This window comes from Protopterus annectens, chromosome 10.part0 (genome assembly GCF_019279795.1).
Source record: "Protopterus annectens isolate FY-2018-M chromosome 10.part0, PAN1.0, whole genome shotgun sequence".
Classification (NCBI taxonomy): domain Eukaryota; kingdom Metazoa; phylum Chordata; order Ceratodontiformes; family Protopteridae; genus Protopterus; species Protopterus annectens.
This window is the reverse complement of record NC_056744.1, coordinates 307,187,315-307,203,382: the sequence shown is the minus strand read 5'-3', so window position 1 is coordinate 307,203,382 and position 16,068 is coordinate 307,187,315. Positions and strand designations below refer to the sequence as shown.

Here is a 16,068-nt window from a genome sequence, read left to right as displayed (position 1 = left end):
CAGTGGTCAGAAATGAGCCAAACTCTTTTGCAGTACTCCATGGGTACAAGGCTAGCAACTGCTGTCTTTCAGAAGTAACACTGCGAGTGTTTCACAACCACAAGCTTACACAGCTAAAAAATACCAGTTTTGTGTAACTGGCAGTCCAGCACCACACTTTGTGAAGAAGCGTGGATCATATGCCACTTATAACTTGGTTTTGTGGCACTACTTACAGTCCAGCACCACACTTTGTGAAGAAGCGTGGATCATATGCCACTTATAACTTGGTTTTGTGGCACTACTTAGAATGTTGTGTTTAGAAGTGCCACTGTTGCCCCTCAGTTTCAAAGTGTACACAGTTGCCTACTGAGCTTTAATTTAAGGCCCTGCAAGGATTAGGGTTTGGAGCAGTTACCCATCCCCCTACCAGCCTTGCCCTCAGTGTGTCACTTAGATCACCATTCATATAAATCTGATTGGTATTGTCTTTCATGATTTTTCTTTTGTACTTCCTTAGATCACTGTTGCAGTATTCCAAACTGCTGAAGTTATCTTACTAAATAACCTGGATGTTTGGCCGGGGTACCAAAGCCAAAACCTTCCATAGAGCCATACATCTGATGTATAATCCAAGCCCGCAGGCATAAGGATACATAAGCAGATGTGCAAGTGTAACTCCTCAGACTGTCTCACCACCAGTCTGAATGCCGGTTCCCCTCCCATTGATCTGTTCTACATGTGGCTGTTGGTATCGCTGGCCTTCACTGGTTCAGATAAGTGCTCCATTGGGGAACCTTCCTTATTTTTTCTCAGTTGCACTGCTGTTTGTTGCTTTATTAACTGTCTGCTAGGAGGAGAAAGTGAGAATTGAACTAGGTAGATTCCTTACAAGGATGTCCACTACCAGTGCCTTTTCTGCTTAGGTGCAGAGCATAACTACAAAAAGCGTATGCTCTGTCAGCCCTAATTGAAAATTTTGCTGCTTAAGCGCCTTGCCAAACAAAGATAGTGGACTCTTCTACCCCTGCCATCATCCCTGCTAAAAGAAAAAGTTTGAGGTGTAGAGCTAATGTCATGATTACCCAGTCGGACTCTAACTTACCCATAGAGGTTTTGAAACATGCTGTATGCATGACATCTACTCGGACTCTCACTACCGTGACCCTGCCAGAGGTTGGTATGGTGTCTGAGGTTCACATATGTAAAATAACTGAAGTTACTGATGATGTAAAGGAGGAGGAACCATTCTCAGTTATGTCCAAAGGACCTAAAAGCATGCCGTAGATTCTCGTCAGAGAGGAAATTCCAGGATCGCTCATTGAGGTTCATCAGGGGTCAGAGACTACACATTGGTCAAAGAAGTTATTGCACTTAGGAAAAAGAAACAAAAAAATGTTTCTTCACCTCAGATGTCCAAGTTAAAGAAATGGACAGATTTTTCACTGGGCCTGGTTAAGGCCATATTGACACTCAGGCCACTATCCTTTGCAGGATCTCCTACTATTTCTTCTCTTTTCACTTCCCAAAAGAAACAGAATCTTCCTCTGAGGATGAAGAGGATATATCAGACTCAGATGAACACTTCTTGGGCTGTTCATCCAAGATCCATTTGCCAGGCCAAGTGGCCTCAGATTATGAACATTTCCTTTTTCCTGACTCTCCAAATGAAGAAGCTTTACTTGAGGGAGGCCATCATTAATACAAGGAAGCATTTCAAATGGGAATCTATGCTGATTTCTGAGCTTCAGGAAAGATACTATAAACTCTTGGAAGTAGGCAGCCGTACTTCTGTACCTGTACCCCCTGTCCTGGAAGCTTTCGTCAATGCCGTTGCATCCATTTCCATTGCACCTAACTCACAGCCACCAATCACCTTAAAAGGCCTGACAGGTCTTACAAGGTAACTGAGGACTTGACATTTTTGTGCAAAATCTCTGAGACAGACCCCTCTGGGGGGTTTTTCCATGTCCATAGACAAGCCCTTGAAGTTACTACCTGCTGCCAATGCTCTTCCTTGAGATTAATGCATTTATTTATATTTGTTTACCAGGGTAGTGCATTGATCTTAATGGACCATTTGCAGGCACTGTCCAGGTGAATAGGATCACATAAATTAACACAATATATTTACAGATACAAGGATATGCTAAAAAATATCCATACATATCTACAGATGTAGTAATATGCTACAACATTTAATTCAAGAAACAGTTAATGTTATAAATGGATAAATGGAATTATGGTTAGCAGAGCTTTATGAATAAGATGCATCTGTGATGATAGGGGGCACTGCCAGCCATGCCAGGAGAAGTAGGGTGGTAGATGTGTAACATATGTGGCACAGCTAGCTGGTATTTTGCAAAGAATTATATGTCATTTGTACATCAGACTGATTTGTACAGATACTTGTGTTGAAAAATGTATCTGTGACGTTTGCTTGTGTTAAAATGTATCAACAGTGTGCCCTGCAGTAAGGAAAAGAAATGTACATGTATTATTGTAACTAAATTAGATGTATAGGTTTTAACAGAAGGGAAGAGGTTAATCTTAAACTTCAGAAATAGTAAGAAAATTAAACTACTGGGCCTAAGACATAAAGATGTTATCTCAGTTTTGAATGAAGCCAGAGATGGTGTCTCTAAGAAATATGGTTTATTAGCTCCTGTAGGAAGAAAGAAAGTGTTTTATGACTTCCAGGAGATCTGAGCAAAACTCTTCTGTGTATGGTAACACAAGTGCTAAAATCCTGTCAGCTTTTATTGATGGGAGAATAGTGCGGGAAACCGAATCAGATGACCAGATGTGTGTGATATCATTCTGTAAGCTGAAAATAATTAAATATTAGTAGGATTGCTCTCAGCATTCTGTATTTTGTTTTGGATCTGTCAACAAGTACCACTCACCCACATCATCTTGCTCTACTCTATTCAGTAAGAAGGAACAGTGATTATTTTAGTCCATCAGGAATAGATAGTGAGACTACTGTTTTTTTATAATGGTGTGAAAATTTTCCATCAGTGTTATTTTTAATAATCCCTGTGACTGAAACTCTGGTATTTAATGTAAATAGATATTTTGTGTTTTCATGTTCTTTCATTACATATTATTAAATACATTTAAACTTTTCATTGTGGCTGGTTATTTTTAGAAAATATTTAAGTTTTGAGATTATTAGCACATACTTATTTGGTGATAACTCTGGCCACTCAGGAAAGCATGACTGGTCAATATTGCCATTTGTATTAATATTAACTTCACTTGGTATAATTGGTTACCCTTTTGAGAGCCTTATAGTAATTGACTGGTGGCAGTGAATCTACCTTATAGTCTGGGCAAAGTTGGTAGAGTGGGTAATCTGTGCCAGCTTTTCCCTGGTGTGTGTGTGTGTGTGTGTGTGTGTGTGTGTATCCGCTACTTTGGGCAGGGTCACGAAGCACTAGTTTCACAGTGCCAGTGGGGAGCCTTATTGTTGACATGGGGAGAGAGAGATATAGAGAAATCTGGACCCCAGGCTGAGTGTGTCCCCTATGTGCTCTTCAGGGAAATTGTGCTTGATGCAAAGAGGTCTACATCTGGAAGTACTGAGTGTATTCATTTGTTTTCCATGTAAACATCCATCTCCAGTGTCAGTGGTGAGGATTCGAGCTCCTTGATTACTGGCACGGGGGGGGATGTCACAGTACCCATAATGACTGAGATGGTTTATGCTACAGGGATAGCAGCATATCATAATATAGAGGGGCATGAATACATTAAAAGAGGCAAGTGAGAATAGTTGCAAAAAGAACACCATAAGGAGAAGACCAAGATAAGGTGCGAGAGGCAGGCATAGGGAAAAGGAGTAAAAAGAAGTGAGAGAGATGTGACGAGAGGAGGTAAGTAGGATGAATGAGAGGCAGTACGTAAAAGGATGAAGAGATGAGACAAGGAAGGATGAAATGGACATAAAAAGGTATGGGGAGGGAAAGCTGCAGGGTCACGTAATGTGACTGGGAGGGAAAGCTGCAGGGTCACGTAATGTGACCGGGAGAGAAAGCTGCAGGGTTCACGTAATGTGACCGGGAGAGAGAGCTGCAGGGTTCACGTAATGTGACCGGGAGAGAGAGCTGCAGGGTTCACGTAATGTGACCGGGAGGGAAAGCTGCAGGGTCACGTAATGTGACCGGGAGGGAAAGCTGCAGGGTTCACGTAATGTGACCGGGAGAGAGAGCTGCAGGGTTCACGTAATGTGACCAGGAGGAAAAGCTGCAGGGTCACGTAATGTGACCGGGAGAGAAAGCTGCAGGGTTCACGTAATGTGACCGGGAGAGAAAGCTGCAGGGTCACGTAATGTGACCGGGAGAGAAAGCTGCAGGGTTCGCGTAATGTGACCGGGAGAAAGCTGCAGGGTTCACGTAATGTGACCGGGAGAGAAAGCTGCAGGGTCACGTAATGTGACCGGGAGAGAAAGCTGCAGGGTTCACGTAATGTGACCGGGAGGGAAAGCTGCAGGGTTCACGTAATGTGACCGGGAGGGAAAGCTGCAGGGTTCACGTAATGTGACCGGGAGGGAAAGCTGCAGGGTTCACGTAATGTGACCGGGAGGGAAAGCTGCAGGGTCACGTAATGTGACCGTAGTGAGTGCAGCTCTGCTTTGCTTGGGTGAAAAGGTCTTCCCTGAGCTGTTGTATGACATTAGATTGCTTTTGGCTGAGTACTAAAGACAGCACAACAGTGGACAGATTGGGAAAAGGTCAGTATGTCTTCCATACTGGCCTTTAGAACTTTGAATTATCAAACTCAATTAACAAAATACTTATTGTCTATTCTGAGCAATTTGAATAAAAAGTTATCATCCCCCAAGTTACCAGCCAGTAAACAGGCTTTGCCTGTAGTGGCTCAGGCTTCCCAGGTAGCTAGAGACAGTATTAAATGCATAGGGAACAGGGCAGGTGGTACCACAACATGAACTGCACACAGATACATCAGATGATGCATAGGGAACGGGGCAGGTGGTACCACAACATGATACACACATCAGACGATGCATAGGGAACATGGCTAGCAGTACCACAACATGAGCTGCACACAGAGACATCAGACAATGCATAGGGAATGGGGCAGGTGGTATCACAACATGAGCTGCACACAGACACATCAGATGATGGATTGGGAATGGGGCAGGTGGTACCACAACATGAGCTATACACATCAGATGATGCACAGGGAACAGGGCAGGTGGTACCACAACACGAGCTGCACACACACACACATCAGATGATTTATAGAGAACAGGGCAGGTAGTACCACAACATGAGCTACAGACAGACACATCAGATGATGCACAGGGAACAGGGCAGGTGGTATCATAACATGAGCTGCACACAGACATATCAGATGATGTATAGGGAACAGGGCAGGCAACTTGAAAATTCAGTAACAATTGCCAGCAAACCTAATGACAGAGCACATCAGTGTGAAGGAGAGGCATAGCACTTTTACAAGCCCTGCTGATTCTGTCACATTCTTGGAAACCAGTCCATCAAGAGTATTCATAGACAATGACAGTCATGTGGTAGTTAAGCAGGGGGCTTGTGATCTTACCAACTGTGCAGCCTGGCTCTTTTGTCACGAGAGCAGACCACAAAAAAAAAACCCTCCTCTTTGAAATGGTTTACATTCCTTCAAATGACAAAGTCCTGGCAGACATTCTAAGCAGTTCAAGGGATGATCCCCACAAATAGATGCTGAACAGGGAGATCTTCCTAGACATAGTCCACAAATAAATGATTGCCACCGATAGATCTTTTTGCCTCCATCATCAACAAACGATTTCCACTGTTTTGCACCAGACATGTTGTCCTCAACCGTGGAAAAAGAATGCACTGTCCTTCCCTTAGAAAGAGCGGGTTGTGTGCCTTCCATCCACTTCCTCCCAAGGTCTTATTAAAGATCTAAAAGGAACACCCAAAGATTTTACTGGTGACTCTCTGTTGCCCAAGGCAGCACTGGTTTCCCTTTCTGTTTCACTTAGCTAAGGGCCATCACCAGAAGCTTCCCTCCACAGAGGACTTACTCATACAGCAGAAGAGCTCACAACTGCATCCCAACCTGCCCTCCTTCAGCCTGAAAGTATAGATGATAGGATTCTGGTCCCTTTTAGACAATCACTGTCTGAGGACATGCTTAAGGTTCTCCAGGAGGCAAGGAAGCCTACTACCTGGAAATCTTACATAGCAAAATGGAAAAGATTTACTGTATGGTGTCAAGCAAAACATCAGGACCCAGCACAGACTGATATTGCAGTGGTACTCTTATTTGTGTGAGCTGCTGTGGTTTGGCCTAGCATACTCACCTATTAAGGCATACATTTCAGCCACATCTGCATGCCTACCTCTGGATCCTCTGCTTCTGGTCAGACTAGAGGTAAAATAGTTCTTAAAAGGTGTGCCACATAGAAGGATTTCCTGACTGTTGTGGTGGTGTGGTCACTGTCCACCTATGTCCTTAAGACCCTTATCACAAATCCGGTGTTTAGTGTACTGCCACTTGTGTGGTAATTCATAGGTACATGTTTTTTTCCCAAAAGGGATAACTATACCTTTCTTGCAATTTAGCTTGAGGCCATGGCTCTGACACCAAGCCTCTGTTTCTGTAAGGGTCTTTTGTAGAATATCCACATCATTTGGGGATACAGTAATGGCTCCCAGTTTGCAGTCATCTGCAAACTTTGTTAGCCAGAGTCCCTTAGTGCTGGCCTGTACTTCAGAGAAGTAGATGCCAAACAAGAGCGGTCCCAGTACTGAACCCTGAGGTACTCTACTTGTCTGGAGCTGGATTTTGAGTCTGCTACTTTTACAGTCTGGGTTCTGTCAGTAAGCCAGTTAGCAACCCATCAAGTGACGTAGGCATTAATGCCCAGTAAGTTTATCTATGATTCCAAAGTGGGGGATGATATTGAAGGCCTTGGTGAGGTCTAGATAGGCTGTGTGGACAGCCTTACCCTCGTCCACCGCTCTGGAGACTGATTCGAAAAAGTCCGTCAGGTTGAGGAGACGCGATTGGCCCTTTACAAAACCAAATTGGATGGGGTCCAGTGTTTGAAGGTTCCCAATGTCTTTGTTTATATGTTCCATGATGATGCTTTCCATGACTTTGCAGATCAGGCTCATCAGACTGATGGGGTAGTAGTTCCCGGGATCCAAGGTGGATCCCCCCTTGTGGAGTGGGATAACTGTAGCTGTGCACCACTCATTGGGCATGAAGCCTGAGTTGAGGCTATGATTAAACATAGCACTTAGGTGAGGTGCCAGTTCATTTTGTAGTTCATGTAGTACGTAGCCTGGGATGTTGTCTGGTCCCATGGATTCTGTATTCTTTGCTTTGGAGAGTGCATTTTTTACCTGTGTGGCCATGATTACCGGAATTTGCCAATCTTTTGGTATTGAGATGGGCCCTTTAGGTGGTGACAGGGGGGCAAATTTGGCACTGAATCGATCTGCCAGGATATTGGCAATATCCTTGGGATCAGTATATTTAATGCCATTCTGTTGTAGTTCAGAGCAGATCTGAGCATTGGCATTTAGACACTTGACATAACTATAGAATCCCTTGTGGTTGTCCTTGGAATCTTTGGCAGTTTTATTTTCGTAACTAGCTTTGGAGGATTTTATGAGGGATCTCAGCTTCTAACTGAGGCTGTTAAGGGAGTATTTTGCATCCTGGGATTTTCCTCTTTTCTGCAGCAGTTTCTTCCATCTGTTTTATAGTTTGTTTATGGCAGGGGACCACCAGATTGGCTTCCTTTTTTTGGAGGAGAGCATCTTGGTTCTAATTGGAATGGCATGATTCATGCACAAGTGGATGTGCTCATACAGTGCCTTAGTGTAGGATTCAGCAGTCGAACTTTCAGTTCCTGTCTGCATGGGTGTAATGAAGTTTGGCACTTCTGACTTGAGTAGCATGAAGTTGGCTTTGGAGAAGTTTTTTATGGAGGTTTCCCTACTGGGGGGGGTGGGGGTGGGATGTGGACATCAAGGGTGATTAGCTTATGGTCAGACCTGACCAGCGAGGGGGTGACCACTGGTGTTGGAGCATCGATATCCCATGTTGGTAATGACCAGGTCTAGGATATTTGAGCCCTTGGTGGGACAATGGATTAGTTGATCAAGAGCATTGGAATTTATGAATTCCAAGAACCGTTGGGCAAAGGTGTTGGTACCCGAGTAGTTTTCCCAATTGATGGCAAAGTAGTTGAAATAACCCAGTATTAGAGCGTTTGGTTGTGTTTCAATATTTTTCAGTATGTTTAGAAAGGTGTAGTGAGAATCTTGGGGCATGGTTAGGGATCTGTAGCAAGCTACAATTTGGATTGCAGTCTTACCTAGTGTTAGTTGCACCTGGAGAATTTCAGATGCATTGTGTTGGGCAACTAGTCTGGAGGTGTGAATATCCTTGGTGAATATGGACACTCCTCTGCCTTTAGTGCTTCGGTCCTGACTTGGTGGCCGAAAAGTGTGGTAAGAGTTGTAGCCTGGTATGGCAGGGGTGCTCTCTGGACCCTTGAGCCAGGTCTCAAATCTTTCCCGCTCTACCTTCCCCCCTTCTTATATACTTTCTTCCCCTTCTCATCATGAACCAAGGGGGATCTCTGTCTGTCTTTGTCTCCCCACTTAGCTGACCAGTTTTATTTTAAGCCTTTTCAGGATTAGTGGCTTAGAGGTAGAGGATTTATGCTCATATGTCCACTTATGTACTCTTGTACCAACAGGCTTGAATCATACGCCAAATGTATGGCTTTATGGAAGGTTTTGTCTTTGGTTATCCAGCTGAATATACAGGTTATTTGGCATGATACCCCAGCAATTTGGAATAATGCAACAGTGGTCACTAGGGCATCTACTTTTATGGTAAGTTATTACACAACTGTATTTTCTTTTTACCATTGACTTGTGCATAACCAGTAGTTGCTTTTTAGCCCCCACCCCACCCTGAGATAATTATTTCTCTTGCTGTATAGGTTAAGCAAAAAGGCCCCCAAAGTTTGTTTGTTTTTTTTTTGCAAAGGAGTTCTTTAGTACCTAACCTCAATTCATCTACTGGTGGTTAGTTCAAAAGAGCTGTCCATGTTAACAGTAGATCTCCTTGAGTTGCTGTAATTTTTGGAGCGAGTGTTCTTATAATTAGAAGTTACACTACTTTATAACCTCCTGTTTATGTTCCTTTACAGGGTTGCCGGGAGTGAATTGCAGGTTTATTATGCTCCACACAGGAATTACCAGGATTTCTTTGAAGCCATCCACAGGAGGGGAGACACATTCTATGTTGTTTCTTTCCGCAGGGTAAGTGTATTGTAACAGCTGTGATGACATTTTTAAGGTGATGATGATGACAATGACATAATCTTTGAGTTTTTGCAGCACTGTGCAGCAGTGTGTCTAATAAAAAAGCAGCGTCTTTCAGCTTCTCCACAGAGGATCACCAGTCTGCAGATTGATTGGCAGTGGAGTTTTTACGGTGTCGAGTTGCCAGCCCAGCACCCAACCTTCACAGAAGGCACACACACCTACCTACCTGCATGTCTTTAAAACTCACTGAACTGCAGGGAGGACATACAGACTCTGCACGGAAGGGGCTGCAGCCAAGAAGTGAACCGGAGAACCTCTTGTTGTGAGCCGACAACACTATCCACTGCACCACCGTGGCCGGTAACAGCAGTGTTACTAATAAAGCGCTAAAACTTTAGTTACTTGCAGTAACCTCATTGTGAACCAATTGTTAGGAAATGTAATATCATACAAAAAACAGAGATGATGTTCCTTTTGATTTCATACTCCCTCATGACTGAGGAAGATTTTGTCATAATTTTCCCCAAATACAAGGGGGCTTCTTTCTTCTGTGACATATATGGGCCTACAATGTCCCATGTTGTGGCAAAGTTGTTTATCTAGGTATTGCATGCAGTGTTCAGTATTACTTAAACAAACCAAGAAGAAACTTTGCAGTGTGGAGGCTGTGATGTTCACTTCCCGAATTATATTATGCACCTTGTTCACTACTAAACATTGAACTATAAAATAGGTGCTACAAAATAATAAAATAGAAAGTAGTAGGTGTAGTCCACAATTGAGTTAAGAATGGAATATCCTTTATTGAAACACATAAACAAGCAATCCTATTTGAGTATAATGGAAAAGCATCAAAACCATTCAAAGGGAGTGGTTACAGAGGGTGGTTCTGTTAGCAATAAAAACATTACAGTTTCCTTTAACCAAGTCCCCCTTCCTCCTTAACACCATAGTGTAATCAGAGACTGTGGTAACTTAAACTGAATCTAGAAAGCTAGAGACAAATTACAATATGAGACCAGCTTGTTAACACTTTCTAACCATCTAATTCAAACTAAATTAAGAAACTAACAAAATTGACCTACCAGTAGACCTCTATCAGCATAAATATTAATGAACTAAACCAGTTTTAACAAAGATCACTTTCGTATCAAATAAATACTTCAGGTTTGTGTGTCAATAACAAATTATAAAATGAATGAACACATCTGTAAATCTACAAATGGAAACCTAAGTAAGATGAAAACCAAACTGTAATTCTAAGGTGGCAATACCTAATAAATGTTAAAATAAAGCACTAATCCCATGGGGATCAATTAGCATGTTATCTAACTAGAAAAAACACTTGGCTTGAATGTGTAAGAGTGCACTCGAGAAGCGTCCTGTTTGAAATCAAATGTACCCTTATGTGGCGCCATCAGGAATACACTGTATGGATTTAAACCAGCTGAGCCATGTGCTTTTTATACTTACTACTATGTGCAGAACAAAGTTATGTTTAATAAATTAAAAAAACTGTCATGAAGTTAACCTTGTGTGAATACATCTAGCATTAAAAGGCCCACACAAATGGTTCTAAAGTGAAATGATACAACTAATTGCCTTTTTTGGAAGTGAAATAATGTAACTAGTCTCCCTGTTTGGAAACCTGTAAAATCAGAAGGGCTGATGGGAAAATAATGTGACTTGTGTATATAATATGTTACGCACACATTTTAAGTGTTACAACCAAGATTTACCAAAATAGAACCATCACACACTTAATCCCAGTCAGAAAATAAGGTAACTTCTCTACAAGACACTTGGCAAGCTATCTCCTGAATTGTATGAAGCTGACAGAGTAACCTAAAATTAAGAATACAATTATGTAACATATTAGGTAGATTTATTGTTGCTTTATAAGTTAGCAATGAATGTTAAGAATGTTAAAAAACAGTTACAAATGTGAGAATGTTTAACGCATAAACCATGCAAAAAAATAAAAATAAATGCTAATATGTATATAGGTTCATAGGTTCATACTAGGCTATCTGCCCTAGGGCATTTATAAGCCTAGCCAGAGTGTGTTTGACTTTCGCCACCCATTTTATATTAATTTTGCTATGCCCTTTTTCAAGGTTAGTATACTGTGCCTCTGTCTAACAGTGACACAGAAGTGATACCTGCGGTAAACCTACGATCTCCCATCCACTCATCCAGATTCCTCTTGAAGAGAGTCAATGAGGGACTCTGCCTAACGTGAAGGGAGCCTCTAGGTTATGAATCTGTCCCTCCAGCATGTCCTATTTATTTCATTGCTGAGGTTCAAGTCTCTCGAGCGCGTGGCTCGATGGGATTTGGATTTTCTGAGGTGCAGCATGTCCATTAATTCCGGGTTGGACATTGCTTTATACGTCAGGCACAGATCGCCTCTGAGCAGGCGGTATGCCACTGAGTAGAGCTGGAGTTTCTTTAACCGGGCAGCATATGGCATCTGTTTGAGCCCTTTGATCCTTTTGGTGAGGTACTTTTGGGGTCTTTCCAGTTGCTGCAGGTGTCTGGTAAGGTGCATCCCAAAAGGGGCATTGTACTCAATTATGGGCCTGATGAGGGATGAGTAAAGAGGCACAATGACCTCCCCTGATCTAGATGTGAATCCCTTCATGATTAGGTGGGCTATATAAAATGTTTTTCTAACCACTTTGGCCACGTGGTTGTCAAATGAGAGATTGCTATCAACTTGGGTCCCCAGGTCCCTAATTACTTCTTCTGTACTTAATGGATTACCACCTATGTGGTAATTTGTGGGCACTTGGGATGACTATACACTTTTTGGTGTTAAGCTTGAGGCCATGGCTCTGGCACCAGTTGTCTGTTTCTATGAGGCCCTTTTGGAGGATGCTTGTGTCGGCTGGACAGTTGATTATTGGCACCCAGTTTGCAGTCATCTGCGAACTTGGTCAGCCACCGCCCTTCTGTGTTGGCCGGTACCTCAGAGAAATATATACTGAACAAGAGAGGTCCCAGGACTGAGCCTTGTGGGATGCCACTTGTAACTGGTTTGGAGTCTTGACATGGCTCCAGCAATTCTAACCATGTGGGTTCTGTCCTTGGGCCAGTTTGCAACCCATCTAGTGACATAGGGGTTTATATTTAAGCTGGTGAGCTTATCTATAATGCCCGAGTGGGGTATTGTATCGAAGGCTTTTGCGAGGTCCAGGTAGGCTGTGTGGACCACCTTCCCCTCGTCAATGGCCTTGGTGACTGTTTCAAAGAAATCGACCAGGTTTAAGAGGCAGGATCTGCCCTTAACAAAGCTGAACTGGGTAGGATCCAGTGTCTGTAGGTCCCCAATATCTTTATTTATGAGGTTGCAGACCAAGCTAGTCAGGCTTATGGGGCGATAGTTTCCAGGATCCATTGAGGCACCACCTTTGTGGAGAGGGACCACTGTTGCTGTACGCCACTCTTTGGGTACATATCCTGTAGTAAGGCTGAGATTGAACAGTAGTTTTATGTTTGGGTTTATTTCTTCTTGGAGTTCATGTAGGATGCAGCCCGGGACACCGTCTGGTCCCATTGATGCTGTGTTTTTTGCTTTGGAGAGGGTGGCTCTTACCTGAGCATCTGAGATGTCAGGGGGGCAGCACTCTGCTGGGATAGATATTTGCCCTTTTGGTGGGGGGGAGAAGTTTGCGCTGAACCTGTCAGCTAGGATGTTGGCAATGTCTGTGGGTTCGGTGTATTTTTTTGTCATTTTGGACTAATTCTGAGCATATCTGGGAATTCACACCCAGGTTCCTAACATAACTAAAGAAAGCCTTGTGATTATCCTTAGTGTCCTGTGCAATTTTTCTCTCGAAGCTGGCCTTAGATGATTTTATGAGTGCCCGTAGTTTTTTGCTAATACTGATCAGAGATGCCTTCCCTTTTTGGGATTTTGCTCCATCATGTAGTAGCTTCATCCTTCTATTGTATAGTTTGTTTATGGCTGGGGTCCACTAGACAGGACATCTGCCTTTGGAGGATTGGGTCTTGGTTTTATTTGGGATTGCATGATCCATGCATTCCTGAAGGTGTTCATAGAATGAGTTTATAAAGGATTCTGCGGTCTGGGCATTATTTTCCACAGGCCCAGGGCCTTTGAAGGATTCCACCTTGGTTTTGAGGAGTGTTAAATTTGCTTTAGAGAAGTTTTTCACTGTGGTTTTCTGGGCAGGGGGTGGGGTCGGGATGTAAATATCCAGTGAGATTAGTTTATGGTCTGATCTTACCAGTGAGGGATACACTTCTGGTCTGGAGCATAGAGTCCCCATGTTGGTGATGATCAGGTCCAGTATGTTTTCCCCTCTTGTGGGAGTGGTAACAAGTTGTTCCATAGCATTTGAGTTTATAAATTCTAGGAACCTTTGGGCAAGGGTGTTGGAGCTAGAGTAATGCTCCCAGTCTATGTTTGTGTAGTTGAAGTCGCCCAATATAATGGTGTTTGGAGAGACCTTCATATTTTCCAGTGTTCTCAGGAAGGCCGAGTGGGGTTCCTGGGTTTGGGAGGGTGGTCTGTAGCAGGCTATAAACTGGAAGGCAGTTTTTATTTATTTTATTTATTTTACATTTGTTAACCGGGCTAGTCCAACTGGATACAAGTCCATTTTAAGTTTAGGCCCGAGGAGAAAAGCTCCACTAACTACTACTTAACAAGTTACAATTATACAAAAGTTATACAATAAAAATAAAAATAAAAAAAAAATGTCATAGGTTAAATACAGGCTATATGAGAATTTGATTTCCATGTGAGGCAGAGCAGAAGTCTAGGTTAGATAAAAATGCTAGGTTAAGGTATGTTATTCAAAGACATAAGTATTTAGGTTAAGAAATATGAATAAATAGAGGGATAGACAGATGGATTAATAAGAGGGAAAGTTAAGTAAGCTGGAGAAATGATGAGAAGGCCAGGTGAAGAGTAAAGGAGGGAAGCAAGGTGAGTGAGAAAGGTTACCCAGGGTCGTTGCAGGAACATAGCCTGTGGTTGTTTAGGTAGAGTCTTAGATTGGATTTAAATAGTGGAATAGAAGTCAGTGTTGTGAGGTCTGGTGGAAGTTGATTCCAAATTTTGCCAATAGAGTTGGAAAATATGGAGTCTCCTGCAACATTGTTTGATTTAGAAGTTTTTATCAGTGTTTTGTTGAAGGAACGGAGATGCCTCATATTGTGATAGGGTGTTATGAGTGTAGAGAGCATTGGTGTGTTTTCAGGGTGATAAAGGACTTTATGTGCAATAGTGAGTTGATAGTATTGTATGAGGTGGGGTAATTCCAGCCAACCTAGTTTTAAAAGATTCAAACAGTGGTGAGTTTTATATGGAGAGACAGTGGCAAATCTGGCTATGTTGTTGTATGATATGGCTAGTTTCTTGAGGTTGTACTTCAAAAGGTTAGTGTATATAGAAGAAGCATATAATAGGGTAGAGATTAAGTGGGTTCTAGCTATTATAGTTCTAGCTTCAGGTGTTAAGAAAGATTTGATTCTATATAGAGATCCAAGTTTCCTGTTAGTTGATTTTATGGTGGAGTTGATATGAAAGTCAAATTTTAGTTGGTTGTTGATAGTAATACCCAATAGTTTTGTTGTTTGGTCTGGAGCAATAAGTGTGCCATTGTTAGATGCGAGTGTGAAGTCAATAGGGGGAGATAGGTGAGTGGGTGGAAAGATAAGGAGTTTGGTTTTCTTTGGGTTTAGGAGGAGGCAGTGGTTGGAGAACCATTGTTCGATGGTGGTGAAGGTGTTTTGTGTTAGCAAGTGAAGTTCAGTCTGGGTTTTGGCGGAGCAAATGATGGTTGTGTCATCAGCATATTGAATACAAGTATATAGAGGAGTGGCTAGATGCAGATCATTTATAAAAATGGAAAACAGAAGAGGACCTAGGATGGACCCTTGAGGGACTCCTATGGAGGTGGGGAGAAGATCAGAGAGATGGTTATCCCAGAGAACTGCCTGTTTGCGATTTTCAAGATAGGATGAAAACCAACTTAAGGCCTGGTTGTCAAGAGAGAGGGACTTTAAGCGGTGTAGGAGGAGTTGATGATTAACCATGTCAAAGGCTTTTGACAGGTCTCTGAAAAGCAGAGGAAGGAGTGTTCTTGTTGCGATTTATGTTGATAGAGTCGATGAAGGATAGTAGGGCGGTGGTTGTACTATGGAATGGGCGAAACCCATGTTGACAGCTAGCTAGGAGATTGCTGCTTAACAGGTGATTTAGTAACTGTTTGTGTACACATTTCTCCATTATTTTTGCAAGAGGAGATAGTAGCGCTATAGGGCGGAAATTAGAATACTCCAAAGAGTCACCTCCTTTGAAGAGTGGGATAATGTGTGAGATTTTACAGGCTGAAGGGATAGTGTATTCTTTTATAGTCCTGTTAATTAATAGAGAGATGGGATAAGCTATTGCTTTGGCACCTAGTTGGTGATATTCTGCAGGTAATTTGTTGGCTGAAGGGGTTGTTGGCTTGAGTTTTTGAAGTAGGGACAAAATGTAGGAGGTAGGTATGGGTTGGATGTGAAATGGGGGGGGAGTAGAGCTAGGCATAGATAGTTTAGAGGTATCAGGGCTTTGTTGGTTTGCTAGCTTTTGAATGGCTGAAGTGAAGAAGGTGTTAAAGGCATTAGCTATTTCTGTGGGGGAGTTGGTGTTGGAGTCTGATGGGTTTGGAGTGGCAGCTTTGCCAGGGGATAAGAGAGTATTAATAGCGGTCCAAAATTTATGTGGTTGGTGGAGGGAAGA

At 42.6% G+C, this 16,068-nt stretch overlaps 1 protein-coding gene across 1 annotated transcript in view; it reads left to right on the top strand.

Moving 5' to 3' along the window:
- The window catches only part of LOC122813060 (cyclic AMP-dependent transcription factor ATF-6 alpha-like), a 2,557,378-nt gene that overhangs the window by 1,694,293 nt on the left and 847,017 nt on the right, over positions 1–16,068 (top strand). The window contains exon 14 of the mRNA XM_044085178.1: positions 9,191–9,302. Coding sequence (XP_043941113.1) covers positions 9,191–9,302 — 112 coding nt within the window. The remainder of the gene's footprint in view (positions 1–9,190; positions 9,303–16,068) is intronic.